Source organism: Drosophila sechellia, chromosome X (assembly GCF_004382195.2).
Source record: "Drosophila sechellia strain sech25 chromosome X, ASM438219v1, whole genome shotgun sequence".
In the NCBI taxonomy this organism is placed as follows: Eukaryota; Metazoa; Arthropoda; class Insecta; order Diptera; family Drosophilidae; genus Drosophila; species Drosophila sechellia.
In genome coordinates, this window is record NC_045954.1 from 9,979,027 (window position 1) to 9,992,898 (window position 13,872).

The 13,872-nt window shown below is 41.8% G+C and overlaps 1 protein-coding gene across 2 annotated transcripts in view; it reads left to right on the forward strand.

Moving 5' to 3' along the window:
- Nucleotides 1-13,151, forward strand: part of LOC6617523 (putative uncharacterized protein DDB_G0289963) — a 36,499-nt gene extending 23,348 nt beyond the window's left edge. Inside the window, exons 2-4 of one of the 2 annotated variants that reach the window (XM_032725012.1) lie at nt 4,652-4,866; nt 6,222-7,581; nt 7,832-8,267. In XM_032725012.1, coding sequence (XP_032580903.1) covers nt 4,652-4,866; nt 6,222-7,581; nt 7,832-8,181 — 1,925 coding nt within the window. In that variant the 3' untranslated portion in view covers nt 8,182-8,267. Of the gene's footprint in view, nt 1-4,651; nt 4,867-6,221; nt 7,582-7,831; nt 8,268-9,145 lie in introns of those variants that run through there. The other variant, XM_002041802.2, reaches the window with a different exon arrangement.
- The last annotated feature ends 721 nt before the right edge of the window (nt 13,152-13,872 follow it).

Genomic DNA, 13,872 nt, shown 5'->3' on the forward strand with positions numbered 1-13,872 from the left:
CAAATATGTTGCAATTTCAGCATCATAAAAATGCAAATGGGTCGACGTGTGTGTGTGTGAGCCAGTTTGAGCTGAAAGCCAGAGAAATATTAGGCCGATTTAAATGGGAAACTTTGTAAATGTTGCACTTACTATTGCCCATCCACAAGTACATCAATATACATATATAAATATATATATGGCTTGTGTTTAAATATGCCACGACACCGATGAATAGTCAAGGTCTTAGTTAATGGCTGGATTGAGTTATAGAGTTATGGCTTAAGGGCTTGGCAGTTTGTTTTCTTGTCTACACTTAGAAATGAGGATTACAAAACGTTTGTTGGTCTGTGCAAGTGCCTTGTAATCCACGCAAGTTATATTTCGAAATTGAATTGCATATGAGCTTTTGGGAAATAACTTAACAGTTTCTCTACTCGGATGAAACTGATCTAGAACAGTTCCAGCATCTATGATATTGAGTTAATGAATGACTCAATTTTGGCTTATTGTTATCCACAACACACTGTGCAACATATTACTCATACGCCCTGTTGCACCATATTGTATTCAGCGACAACAAATCCGACTCAAATTCATAATAGCTTCCTTGGACGTCAGTGCAAGTTGTCATTTATAATTAATCCAAACTTCTACTGCCATTTGCATGCGGCTTGTTGCGAAATGGTTGAGCACATTACGCATACGTCACGTTGGACGCCCACCAAGTTCTTACCGCAGAATGCGATTTGTTTGTTATTTTATTGAGAAAACATCAAGAGCAGAGCGAATGTCGATGACATATATTACGCATACGCCGCGTAGTTGCTGGCAGAAAACCAACCAGTAGAAAGGACCAACCAATTCGAAAGGAAACCAACGACCAGCCACCCACCACTGGAGTTTTTCAAGGTCGTGCAGCTCGACAAGCAGGGCAGATGTCAAGTGAACGAGATTGTCGGCGGCTAACTTTTGCATTTCGCCCCAGAACAACAATTTCAACAATTTTTGCAATTCCATTTAAATCGAGAGGGCGCTGTTGTTGTGTGGGTGGTAGGTCAAAACTTGTTGTCGCATCAACAACAACAACAGCCGTAAAGACAACAATAACAATGGGTTTGTCCCACACATTGTTACGGTTGCGGACATTTTAATTAGACTTTAGTGGCTTTTGTGTCGCCATTGTTGTCTTGCTGCCAACTATGCACTAAATAAATTTAAATGCCAAACACACTCAGACCGACACGCACACACACACACACACACACGGCCATTCAAGAGGCACATACATACATAGATACTCCAGCTCATACTCCACTTGACACACACACACGTGTACAGACACTCAGCGACACACGCACACATATTTTGCATAGGATCCAAAGGATCCAAGCTCCGCTCTTTACCACAATAATTTTACTCTTTATATGGTAAACAGATTTTATTAAAGCTAATGGAAAAATAATATCGCAGGGCTCGTAAAAAAATACGCAAAGTCTTTTAAGCGCGGAAAAATGGCGCATTCAAAATGCATTCAAAACTGAATATAGTGCACAAGATTTTCCTTTGGTTTAAAAATTATTAAATTTACAAAATAAATAACAAAAAAGCGAGATTATATTAGACCAAAACAAAAGGCCATATTCTCACTTATATAAAAAAAACTTAATTATAATTAATACAATAGTGCGGTAAATTATATTTCTCCTTATACCAAAATTCCGCTTGTCGTTATTTATTTAAGCCAGATATGCATACAACTATTTAAGCCCGTAGATATGTATGCTAAGCCATTATGGTTGGGATTATTCAACCATTTCTAATCTGCGGGTACCAGCAAAAATTCCATGCAAAACGTTATCTAATATGCCGTTCGTTTATTTTATTTCCTATTCGGAAGCAGATTTTTATACCTTTTTAAATATTCACATTTTTGTGGCTTGTGCAAAATACCGTTGGTTGGTTGGTTGGTTGGTTGGTTGGTTGGCTGATTTCAACTGCTCGAAAGTAGGCTATTTTTTACGCTTTTAAGTAAAAAGAGGAAAAATGCACTATGGCGACTCTCGGGCAACAAATTGCTCAGTTGAATGGACAAATAGATCGTTGGATAATTATGCAAAAAGTTGTGAGCGAAAAGCCAGAGGTGCAAAGGAGGACCATTGCAAAAATCAACAGGCCATAATGGTTTAATTAAGGCTGGGTGATGGCAAACTGAAGGCGGGTCTGGAAAAACCCCGCTGTGCTGCACTGCATGAAACTGAATCATCTGTCCGCTCGCTCGTCCGTCTATTAATTAGCCTAAAGTGGATAGAGGAAATGTCCGGAAAAGTAGAGGGTTTGGGGGGGTAAATGGAAAACGGCAGCAGTACGGGGTCAGGAAGAGCGGACTGTGTGCCTGCTGAAATATGCAACATGCTCATTACAAGCATAATAATTAAACTCCGGAGTGCCACAAAATTCAAATATGCACTGGCGCGGGGAGGGGGGCAAAGAGTTTGGGCTGCCTGAAAGATGGGTGGTTCCAGGGGTCAGGGGTCAGTTTGTTTACGCGATTTTGTATGACATTCATGCACGTACATGCACTATATGTGCGTGAGTGTTTGCCATGGATTTGCGTTGTTTGCCTGGGATGCCATGAAGAAAAACAAGCGTTCCGCACAAGCAAAGTCAGCAGCATAGAACGTGCCCCACTCAACCCCCCACCCGCTCCCGGTATCTCCCCTCCCCCCTCACTGTGTGCCCCTTTGGGCCTGCGTGCAAATTAATGCGACATTTATTCATTATGCCATGAAACAGTCGTAGCAATGGAGAGGGAAGCAAAGGGCGCACTGGTTTGCTGGTCAGAGGGGTGAAAGGATAACTAGGGGGGGAGGTGTGCGGGGTATAGGAGCCTAGGGTGGTGGTCTGGAAGGACAGATGGAGCAGCCAAACACTCCACCGCCTGGTCACAGAGGCGATGAGAAGGCACTGTGGGCTTGAGTGCGATGCAAAATGATTAGTCAAAACAAATATCTAAGCAATATTAAACTTTTATAGTAAACTATTAGGTAATGCAAATTAAAAGTCGTTTGTTAGTCTTCCATTTTCTCAATTATATATATTATTATGCCCTCTTCACTTTTCATTTCGGCCCACTGTGCAATGACGATAACCTCAATGCGGCGCCCACTTGAGAGCCTCTGCCTACCAACTCCCGTATTCCGTAGTCCGTGGTCGGTATTCCGTAGTCCCCCATCTCGCTCTGCTGTCTGTGCCGTCTCCCTCGCACTCCCCATCCACAACGTGTCGCCGCAGAGCGTCGAGGGACATAAAAAGCATTTGCGTGATTTTATTTCACATTTTCTTTTTTTTTTCATTTCACTTCATTTTTTTCGTTTTTTTTCCCGCTGTTCTTCACTCACTTCGGCTCAACTTTGCTTATACCGCCGGCGCTTCTTTCACTGTTTTTCCATGGGCCGTAGAGTAGGCTCTTCTCCGGAGATTGGCTGAGTGTGTTTCTTTCTCACCGAGCTTGTGTTAATTTAATCACAGTGAAAAGAATTTAATTAGTCGCACAGCAGAGCAAAACAACAAACAAAACCAGAGCAACGCACAATAATGACAATAATAATAGGAGGCGTGCTGAATAAAATTTCCATAATTCGAGAGGCCTAGAAATGGCAACATCTGGCCTGGTCAAATTATTAACTTGACTGGAATGCGCCACCAGGTGTGGACAATGGCCAAAAAATAATATATATGTATATATAGTGAGAAGAAGTCTAAGAGGAAGTAAAGGAAACATTTCCCGAGGAGATGCAGTTCGCAATTCACTGCGAGAAATCACTTTAAATGCTAATAGATTTATATAACTTAACAAGATAACTTAACTTAGATAACCTAACTAGATAACTTAACATATATAACTTAGCTTTACCGCAAATCCAACTTAGACAAGTCTTTAAGATTGGACTATATCAAACTTTTGGCCAATATTTTTGTCTGTGTCCGTCCAAAAAAAAGGACATTTTACTGGCAATTTGCGCTGTCTTTTATCGCTCGTTTGGCCCAAGCACATACACACACACTCACAACATAATGCCATTTTTATTTTAATCCTGCATGTGCGTCCTTAACCCCTCACCACCCCTCGCCTTCCCAATTCTTTTCTTGAGTTTCCCCAAATGCCAATTCAGTCAATGACAGAGCATAAAAGATCCACCGCACGAGTGGGGCACCAACGAAAAAAGAAAGAAAGAAAGAAAAAGAGAAGAATTCTTGACTATTCAACTATGAGTAGAAACCTATTTTGCCCAGGTCATGCATGCGGATGTACACAGAGATATATCTACATATATCTGCATATATGTATATATGTATATATCCGCTGGAAGGGCGGCCCAAAGTGGAAGTCAATTCAAGCAGCTTACTTTTATTTAAGCAAACGGCAAAAGAACACACATTCGCTGGGGTATATGTTCATATATAATTGTATATATATGTATACATATATATGTACATTTTCCCTTTTCGGAATGTTCTTGAGATGCCATGGCTGCTGACCTTTTCTATGTTATTTTATTGTGGGAAGGACTGTGGCGTCTTTTCTGGCTACCCACCTGAATGACGAGCAGCCGTGGGGCACCATTCTCTGCACTCACTCATCATGCCGCCTGCCGCATTCTACTTGCAGATTTCAATTTGCAAGAAGAGGCCTCCATTCCGGAGGACATATTTGACCAGCACGACGGCGACATTGGGGATGAGGACATCGAGTCGGCCCACATTCAATATGCTCCATCTGCTGCAGCTGCCACCACCGCCGAGGAGGCGGAGAATGAGGATGATGACGACGACGATGTGGGTCTGTTGGAGGAGGACGACGATGCATCCGAGGCAGCTGATATCGTGAGTACACACATGACAATGCACTTGAAAAAATATGCACTGTCACAATTATTATGTTTCCGATGGCTAGTGAATCAATATTTTGCCAAAAGATAAAAACATCGGGGGCAAGACTTCGAAAGCCGCAATAATCACAAGTTGCAAGAGATTTACATCAGCGGTTCCTGTTCACATTTTCAATAATATTTTCGATATATAAATTCCACTAGGTAAACATTTGAATATATAGTCACCGACTTTTTTTCTCCCCCTTTTTTATGACATTTTTTTAGAGCACATAGCCAAACATAAGCGCACACAGATGCTTTATAGAGAGCCCGATCCTACAGTCAAGTCCAATCCGAATGAGGTCAGTTCCATTGAGCCAAAGTGGGGGGCGCATTCAGAAGGGGGGTGGCTCTATAAGGAATGTCCATTGAAATGTCGCACAATGCGAGCGGCCAAGTCAAATTACTTTTTGAGCCGAAGAAGGTGAGGCTAAAGCCACAAACTTTGGCGAGCAATGATGGCCCACAGCTTAGCCCGATACTCGATTCCTGCATTGAAAATCACTTGAGCAAAAAATGAGTCCAAAGTCGAGAAGACCAAGAGTCAGCAGGTCACTTGAAAGCATTTTTGAAACCAAAATAGAGCCGGAATAAAAAATTTGCCAGAGAAAGCTCGGATAAATACATTTTACAGCTGAAATTCGAGTACGGACTTATATTGTTACGTCTCAGTTTTCAAAGAATATAAAACAGCAGGAGCACTCTTATTCATTGCAAATGTGACAATGGTAAAAAAAACGGTCCAAGAATAACATTTCATTTAATGAAGACTGACAACCAGGACCTTTATTCCACAACGTAGGCCGTTGGAAGTGGAAGAAAACAAGGTTTAGCACTTTAAAGTGCAGTCAGTATCGTACCAGTGCATTTACAATTTCCTCGAGTGACAGTACCCCTGGAAAATGCTGTTCTCCACTCCTTTAATCAACGATTTGCAGACACTTGAGTGTGGAGTGTTGAAAGCAGTTTGGGAGCCAAAATGAAACTTTTATTTTATTGTCTAGCTGCACATGTGCACCTTAGCTGGTCCCACTAAAGCTCTTCAACCGAAAATCCTTAGAAGAGGTTCCAAGGAAGAGATTTCTATGAAATTTTGGTTCTTATATTGGATTTGAGTAGCTTTTCCATAGTTGTGCACTGAAAACTTGTAGTTACACTACTTGGTAAAATATTAAAGGCTTTTCTATGCTTCTACTAATTAAGAAGAATTAATTAAGACCATTCCAATCTATTGATTGCTTTGAAACAAATATTATGCCATATACAATTTAACCGATTTTCCGCTCTGTGCATTGCAACCACTTACAGATACTTGAATCTCAAAGGCCCACTTCAAGGAATTTCAGTGTTTACCTGGACGCTAAGAAATACCAAAATAGCAACAACAAGAAGCGTTCCATGGAGCAAAAGAAGAACAATATAAGCCACCGCAACTACAAATTGAAAAACAATAAAGAGAACAATCACCATCGGCTAGCCAAGGAAGCTGCCGCCGGAAAATCGGAAATGGAAACGGTCCTTGGTGGCGGGACCAAGTTCACTTCCGGCGACGAGCAGCCACAGCTGGAGGATCGGGAGCAAGTGGAGCAGGAGGAAAACGCGAACTTTGGCAGGCAAAGTTTTGCGTATAAAAAATTGAAGAACATGCACGAACAGCAAAGTCAACAGGACAAGAAGCGTGGCGATGATGGCGACGAGGTGGACTTACTAGAGGGCGAATATCCGCCGTCCCAGCTGTTTGATGCTATTGAAATATTAAATGAACGAAAATTTAATAAACCATCTGCCCAATCAACGGGCAAGTCGCGACCCCAGCTGCAGAAAAAGGATAAAGACAAAGACCAAATGGAGCAGGAACAGGAGCAGGAGCAGCATAAGTCCAGACAGGTGGACGAGGCCATTGGCGATATCGAGGACAATTTGGATAATGATGAAATATTGCCCACTAACAACGGTGAGGACGAAGACGATGGCGACGACGACGACGAGGACATTAAGTCGGTCATTGACAATGATGAATTGGCCAAAAAGTACCCAGTAGCCACATCAACAACCACCAAGGTCCCAACCACTTTGGCTACATCGAAAACCACCAGCCGGAGCAGTATCATCAGCAGCAGCAGCACCACCACCACCACAACGGCAACATCCACAACAGCAACATCACCATCGACAACAACGAAACCAAGAGTCCCAACACAAACAATTGGCCGCAAGTTGAAGAGGAATTTCTTTGGTCTGGCCCAGCCAGAAACCAGATACTATGGTAGCTATGATATCGGCAGGATTCGTGCCCAGACCCCGGAAGAGGATACCACCGAGGAGGAGAAGGACGAGGATGTGGGCGAGTTGCACTATTACGACACCAGCGGTAGCGGTAGCAACTCCAGAAAGTTGGTCAGTTTTGATCCGGAAAAATCCGAGGAGAATTACTTAAGCAGCTACTATCCCGGCAAAATGAATGCAACCGAGAAGAAACAGCAGCAGACACAGCAACATGCAACACGTTACGTGGATGACGACTATGCTGAACAACAACCACCGGCGGAGAAGTCTAAGTTGGAAAATCCCTGGGAGAAATCGGAGGAAAAGCCAGAGGATGCGGAGCAACTAGAGGATGGCAAATTGGAATCTGATTTGGAATCTGCATTGCAGCGATATCACGAGGGTAAGTCGTTTGCACATAAAACTGTAAAATAAGCAACAAAAATAAAATTAAAGACCAAATTGAAATGAATGCGACATTGAAAGGCACAGTGTGAAGTGAAGGTTGTGAAAAAGGTTAAAAAAAAATCAAAAATTAATAATCGTATTAACATGACAAAGTATGAAACCAAGTAAGAAAACATTAGATATTTATAATATATTGATTCCTTAGATTTCTATGATCCATTTAAATATATAGACCTTTCCGACAGGCTTTTTACCAACTGAAGGTTGCAACTGGAGTAGACGACCACTGTGCGGCATTCCATTGCCCTTTGATTGGCGAACTAAGCAAAATGCCTTGCTCAATGGAAATTTTCCGACCCCACAGAACCATCCGAATTCGACCCACTGTACCGCATTCCACACCGAGTTCGGTTTTCGGACGCCAGTTAGAGATCCCATCAAAGTCAGCTATGTGAATGTGAATGAGTGCGTCTGCCGTAAATTGAAAATATGTAAAGGAAATCCCCAAAGCAATCTGCATTCTGCAGACGAAGACCCTCAGACAGAGAGATATGTGCATACGTACATACATACATATATGGGCATACAACGATAAGTCAAACTGTTGGCGGCAGAATCACTTTAATTCCAATGCAAATGTACCGAACGTTTGGGGAAAATACTCGACTTAAAGAGCCAAAAATCTACAAATTTGCAGAATGTCCTAATAAGTTTAGTTAAAGTTAAGCCAAAGCCATAATGCATGCAAATTTTCTTTCAATTTTTTCCCAGAAAAGAAATCAAACGAAAGAAAGTTTAGCTTGCCCCAGGGAAGGGAAATGCTCACACCTCTCGCCCCTCTGCCATTTCCTGGCATTAAACAATAAAGCTTACAAAATAACAAATATCCTAGATATATATATACGAATGTGTACTATAGCTGAAAACGGAAGCAACAAAATCTGTCCAGAGGATTGGCCAAGAAATGAAGTTCTGCGGAGGCGGCGATGGCAGACGTGCCCTGACTAGAAGAAGGAAATGCTCAAATGCCCCGGTTGATTCGAGAGTTCCAGCATAAATTCGTTGGCTATTTCTTGGGGAGTTCTCATGCCTCCCTCGCTGGCACAAATCAAGTTGAAATGAATTTGTGTGTGGTTCCTTGAGGGTAGAGAGATTGCTGAAGCGGCGGTCCTAGGGATTTTGTGTGGTTTGTAAGGATTTCAGAACAAACAGTGAGCTGGGTCAAACGAGAAAGAAGGGCGAGATAAGCAGCAAAAGCCTTGAATACCCTGCAATCGAATATTTATACCCAAGGAATCTAGGAGCTATTTATTCTAAAGTGTACCCTTTTGCAAATAATACAAAAAAGTTAATTAGTTAAATTAAACATCAAGGTGTTTTTGTTTGTCAAACTCATTGCATATTTCATACTACCCTTTTGCCTATTTGCAGGGCATTGGATAAAAGAAGCTCTTGTTGTCCGTTGGCCTAATAGAAATCTATTACTTCCGAGCCCTAAAAAGCGTGCCGAGACTAAAAAATATTTTTTTCTTATTTTTTTTGTTTATTTTGCTTTACAGCCACCACGACCACGCCCACTGTCACCACCGGCCCCTCGTCGGCATTTGAACGCTTCAAGGCGCTGCGAAGGAGTCGCCAGCGAACTGGGCACAAGAGTCACAAGAAGCGGTACAAGGACTATCTGAAGAGGCAGCATCCGAAGGTGGAGGTGACATCTCCGCCGGAAGCCGCTCCAGCGGCCACCATCTCAACCAGGCACCTTCAAAAACTGCAAAAGGAGCGGGAAAGATCCACACACTCTGCACCGATCTTCGCGATCGGATTGCGACCCCAACGACCCTTGGTGGCCACCGGGAAACCCTTCTACGAGGGTCAGGTGAACTACTACGACAATCAGCAGCAGCTGGATGTGGATCTGAAGCACCACACGGAAATGGAGCGTTTGATTGCCCATGACAATGGCAACTGGTATCGCCGTATTAGTCCGGTTTTGCGAAATGGCGTTAAAAGTGATCCGCCGGTGAAGGATCACCACCATCATCACCATCACAGTGGCCAACATCCGGGCAACCATCATCACCACCATCATGGTTACAATCACAATGGGGCGCACAACCACCATCATCACAGTCACAGCCACCAGAAGTTAGGTCATCTGAAATCACGTCCTCGTAATCCCTATCAGCGGAAGACTTCTGTGGGAATTGCTGCCCCCAGTCCACCACCACCGCCCACGCCACCGTTGCCACCACCGAAACCTCAACTTGGTCATCAAATAACCGAACTGGAACATCTCGAGAGATACTATGCCAAGTGGCCCCATCTAGCCAGGGTGCAGTTCCAGGTCTACGACGAGCACTATCGCGAAACGCATCCCGAACTCTATAGCGACTATGAGGATGACTATGAGAGTGCTGCGGAACTGGAGGAGGCGCAGCAGGAGCGTGGTGAAGAGGCCAATCTGCCACCCTATATCAAGAAGTATAATCGGCGGAACAAGCAGTTACTCAATCTACTGGAGGGCACGCTACCCACACCCACTCTGAGTCCTGGAAATCCTCTGGGCAGCACTGAAACTGTGCGACTGGATGATGAGTATCTAAAGGAAAAGAGGCGACGTTACCACCAGCATCAGCGTTTCGAGGATTTGTTTGCCCAGCAAAAGAGCAGGTATAGTACCACACAATCGACGCCCAAAGAGGAGGTTACCGTGGCCAAGGAGCAGCCATCAAACCCAGTGACTTCCACAACATCACCCAACAATCAGTTGCCCGAGGAAGATGCAACCGTTGTCTCTGGCGAGGAAACCGATCCGGCACCCGAAACTCTGGACTTTTGGCAGCGGAAAATGTCCAGTAAGGCGGGAAAGACGCGAAGCAATCAACCGGGCGGTTCAGTCTCAACAACCACGCCGAAACCAGCGCTCTTCAAGCTCCCATCGTATCCAGCCATCGCCGGCAGCTTTCTGGGCACACCGCGCAGTCGCAGCCGGAGTGCCCAGTTCGTCGCGAATGTGGCGGGCAGGGGTCAAAGTAGTTGGCCACGTTTGGAGACGGGCAATTCAACGGAAAAGCCCGCTGGCGGAGGAACCACCGAAGGAGGAGCAGCCGGAACAGCCGGCAGGGGGACAGGTGGTGGAGGAGGAGGAGGAAGAGGAGATCCATCCCCTCTGAACTCCTTTGTTTACCATCGCGTGGTAGATGGCATTGGCGTGGGCGGAGCAAGTGGACCCGCCATTTCCGGCTTCGTCGGCAGCAGTAGAGGTAAACAGTCGCGTCTGCCATTCGTGGCCATCACGGATCGACGGCTGGAGATATCGCTGGCGGAGCGACACAAAGACTTTGAGCAGAATCACTTTCCGATGCCTTAAGCCGCGAATTTGTGCAGCAATGGAAAAGCTGGAAAAGCTGAAGATTAAGATGAATGGTAAAGGAAAATTTAACGATGAGTTGATAGCAACGGATGGAAAGGGAAATTATCGACAAAAAATAATACAAAACCCCTTAGGCAAAGAGCTTTTAAATAATTAATATCAGTATAAAGTTCTTTTTTTTCTGTAAAATTGAGAATTCAGTAAATTGAAAATGAATATTGAGTTGAAAACTTCCGACTGATATTATAAAAATAAGGTTTTTGTTTCGTTTAAACCAAATAAAAGTAAAATTCTAGGAAAACCCTTTCGAATTTCAGTTTTCGAGCCACTTTTAACCGATGCCACCTTCAAAAATAAATGCTATTGATAAATGTAGATTCCCCTTTCCAGACTTGTTACCAACCTAAAATCTAAACATAATTCTAGAACTATATTATAGTCGCCGCTTTCGGATGTATTATTTTTGGTGTTTTATGTTTTACACGGAAAAGGCAGAATCGAATCAAAGGATATATAGAGATAATTGTCGAAAACGATTTTTTTGTGTGGTGGATATATAAAAAAAAACATTAAACGATAAACGTTAGAAAAAGAAAACGATTAAATAAAGTAAAAAAAAATGTAAAACTAAAGTTAAGCGAAACCCCTTTTTTGTGTATAAATAGCGAAAACACTTGTAGACAAACACGTACAAATACATAAACACGAATACACACACACAGACACACTCAAAGAGCTGTTAGAAATCAAAAAGTGATAACCGACAAAAATATAATCATTTTCGCCATAGTTTCGATTGGATATTATTTAGTTTTAGAAAGCATTGCTTTTGGGTGTAAAGTTGCTGAAAATGAGAAGAAATTGTTAGCAAGAGCCACTTCAACAGTGCTGTCTTGAGCCGAGATGAAAAAATTAGAGAATTCAGAAAAAAAAAAAACGTTGAAAAGAATTATTATTATAAACAATTTGTTACGGATTCTCATAAGTTCGAAGTCCAGAATGGCAGCACTGATCTCCACACACAAACACACTTAAAGCTTTCCTATCGCCCTTGCACGCAAAATCCATCGAAATAGGTTTCAAAATTAAGAGAAAAAAATGAAAGCAAAATAAGCAAAAATTCAATTCGAGCAGAAAACAAATGACAATGTTGCACAAAACTACAAATAGTTGACGCAGAAGAAAGTGTATAACTACATATCAAGGTAAAGAAGAGACAATTATAGATGTCAAAATATTTTTTTCAAACTCAAAAAAGATACTTATAAATTCCGTAATAACGATAAGTTTATTGACATTTTGTGAAAATTTGAGTTCATTTGAAAGTATTCTTTAAATTATTATGCACTTAAAAGTACGTTAAAATATAAAATTGATTTTTTTAAAATATGTAATAATATTAACAGTCAGACAAAAAAAGGAAGAGCTGGAACAGAAAAACAAGAAATAAAAGTGCAAAAGGAAGAATATTGAAACTCCGAAAGATTTTCTCCAAAAAGAAGTCGAAAAGTTAAGAAATTAAATATACTTTGTGTGGACAAATCAAAAAAAAAAGAAAGCAACTAAGAAAAATGCATTTCCACAGCTTCAGCCGAATTACGAGTTTATACACACGCACACTGACACAAATTATGTGAGCGGAAATGAAAATTTCATAAGCAAGGCGGATAAAGGAGCGGGCAAAAGAGAGTCGTCGTGGAGAAAGAGGGGAAGAGAGTGCAATGCGGTGTAATTAACATATCAAAAGCGAAACGAAAAAAAGCGCCAAGCAATTAAAACTAAGCGCAGTGGCAAAATTATTCTTAAACTGGATTCATAAAAGTAATTTCGTTCTGATAAGAGTAATCTTTTTGGCTCAACTTGAAACTTTCAACTTTAAACAGTTTGGGTTTAAGGAAAAGCGAATTACCGATTTCGATTTTCCGGATTCGCAGAATCGTACGCCGTTTGTTTGTTGTTGTGCAATTTAATTGGAATTTGAGTTGATATATATAAAAATAAAACAGTAGAATGGAAGGCAGAGCGTAAAAACCTTCAAAGGTATCAGCTTATCAAAAAAAAAAAAATACAAAAAAAAGGAAAGACACAACACAGAGAACACACCAACATATACATGTATACACATCTCATTATGTGGTAACATTTTAATGAAATGAAATTCAATAAAGCAACAATTTATTATTTACGCATAATCACAGACTCGCATTTTGTTCTTGGCATGGGAAACTCGCAGGCAGGCATTTAAATGCATATACAAGTTTTCAGCAATTAACGCACTTTTTCCAGCAGTTTTCAAACATATGATCCAGTTGAATCAAAGACAGTTCAACGCATTGAATACCTTACTTCAGTACTTTAAGATAATTAGTTATTAAAGCGTCTGACATTTATCCACTCTGCGTACAGTTTAGAACTATAGCATTTAAATAGATAATGTTCAATCTGAATCGTAAAAGGTCACATTTCCCATTAAGATGCAAATTACAGATTGGTCTTCAAGAAATTATCACCTCAACAATATCAGACTTGATTTGCATACGAACATGTGTCCCCAGCGCAGTGATAATATATATACATACATATATCAAACATATACATATGTATGTATATGCATATCCCATTAAATTCCCTGTTCTGCCGATCAGAGCGAGACGGCTGTATAAGGGGGTACAAGTTGGTGTAAGGGGGACAACGGCTCGTTTATCAATCGCAACGGGCGTGCATTTAATTACTTAAACGCTTATCGAATAACGACCACGCACAAATCACCGGCAAGCAGGACTATTAAGTCCCTGACGAGAAAGAGACGGGCATAGTCGGTAAGAGAGAGACGGCTGCATTTGTCGCTGCAGTATTTCAATTACACCAACGTTCTATTGCATCTCTTTTCTTTTGTTGTTGGTTTTTTTTTTT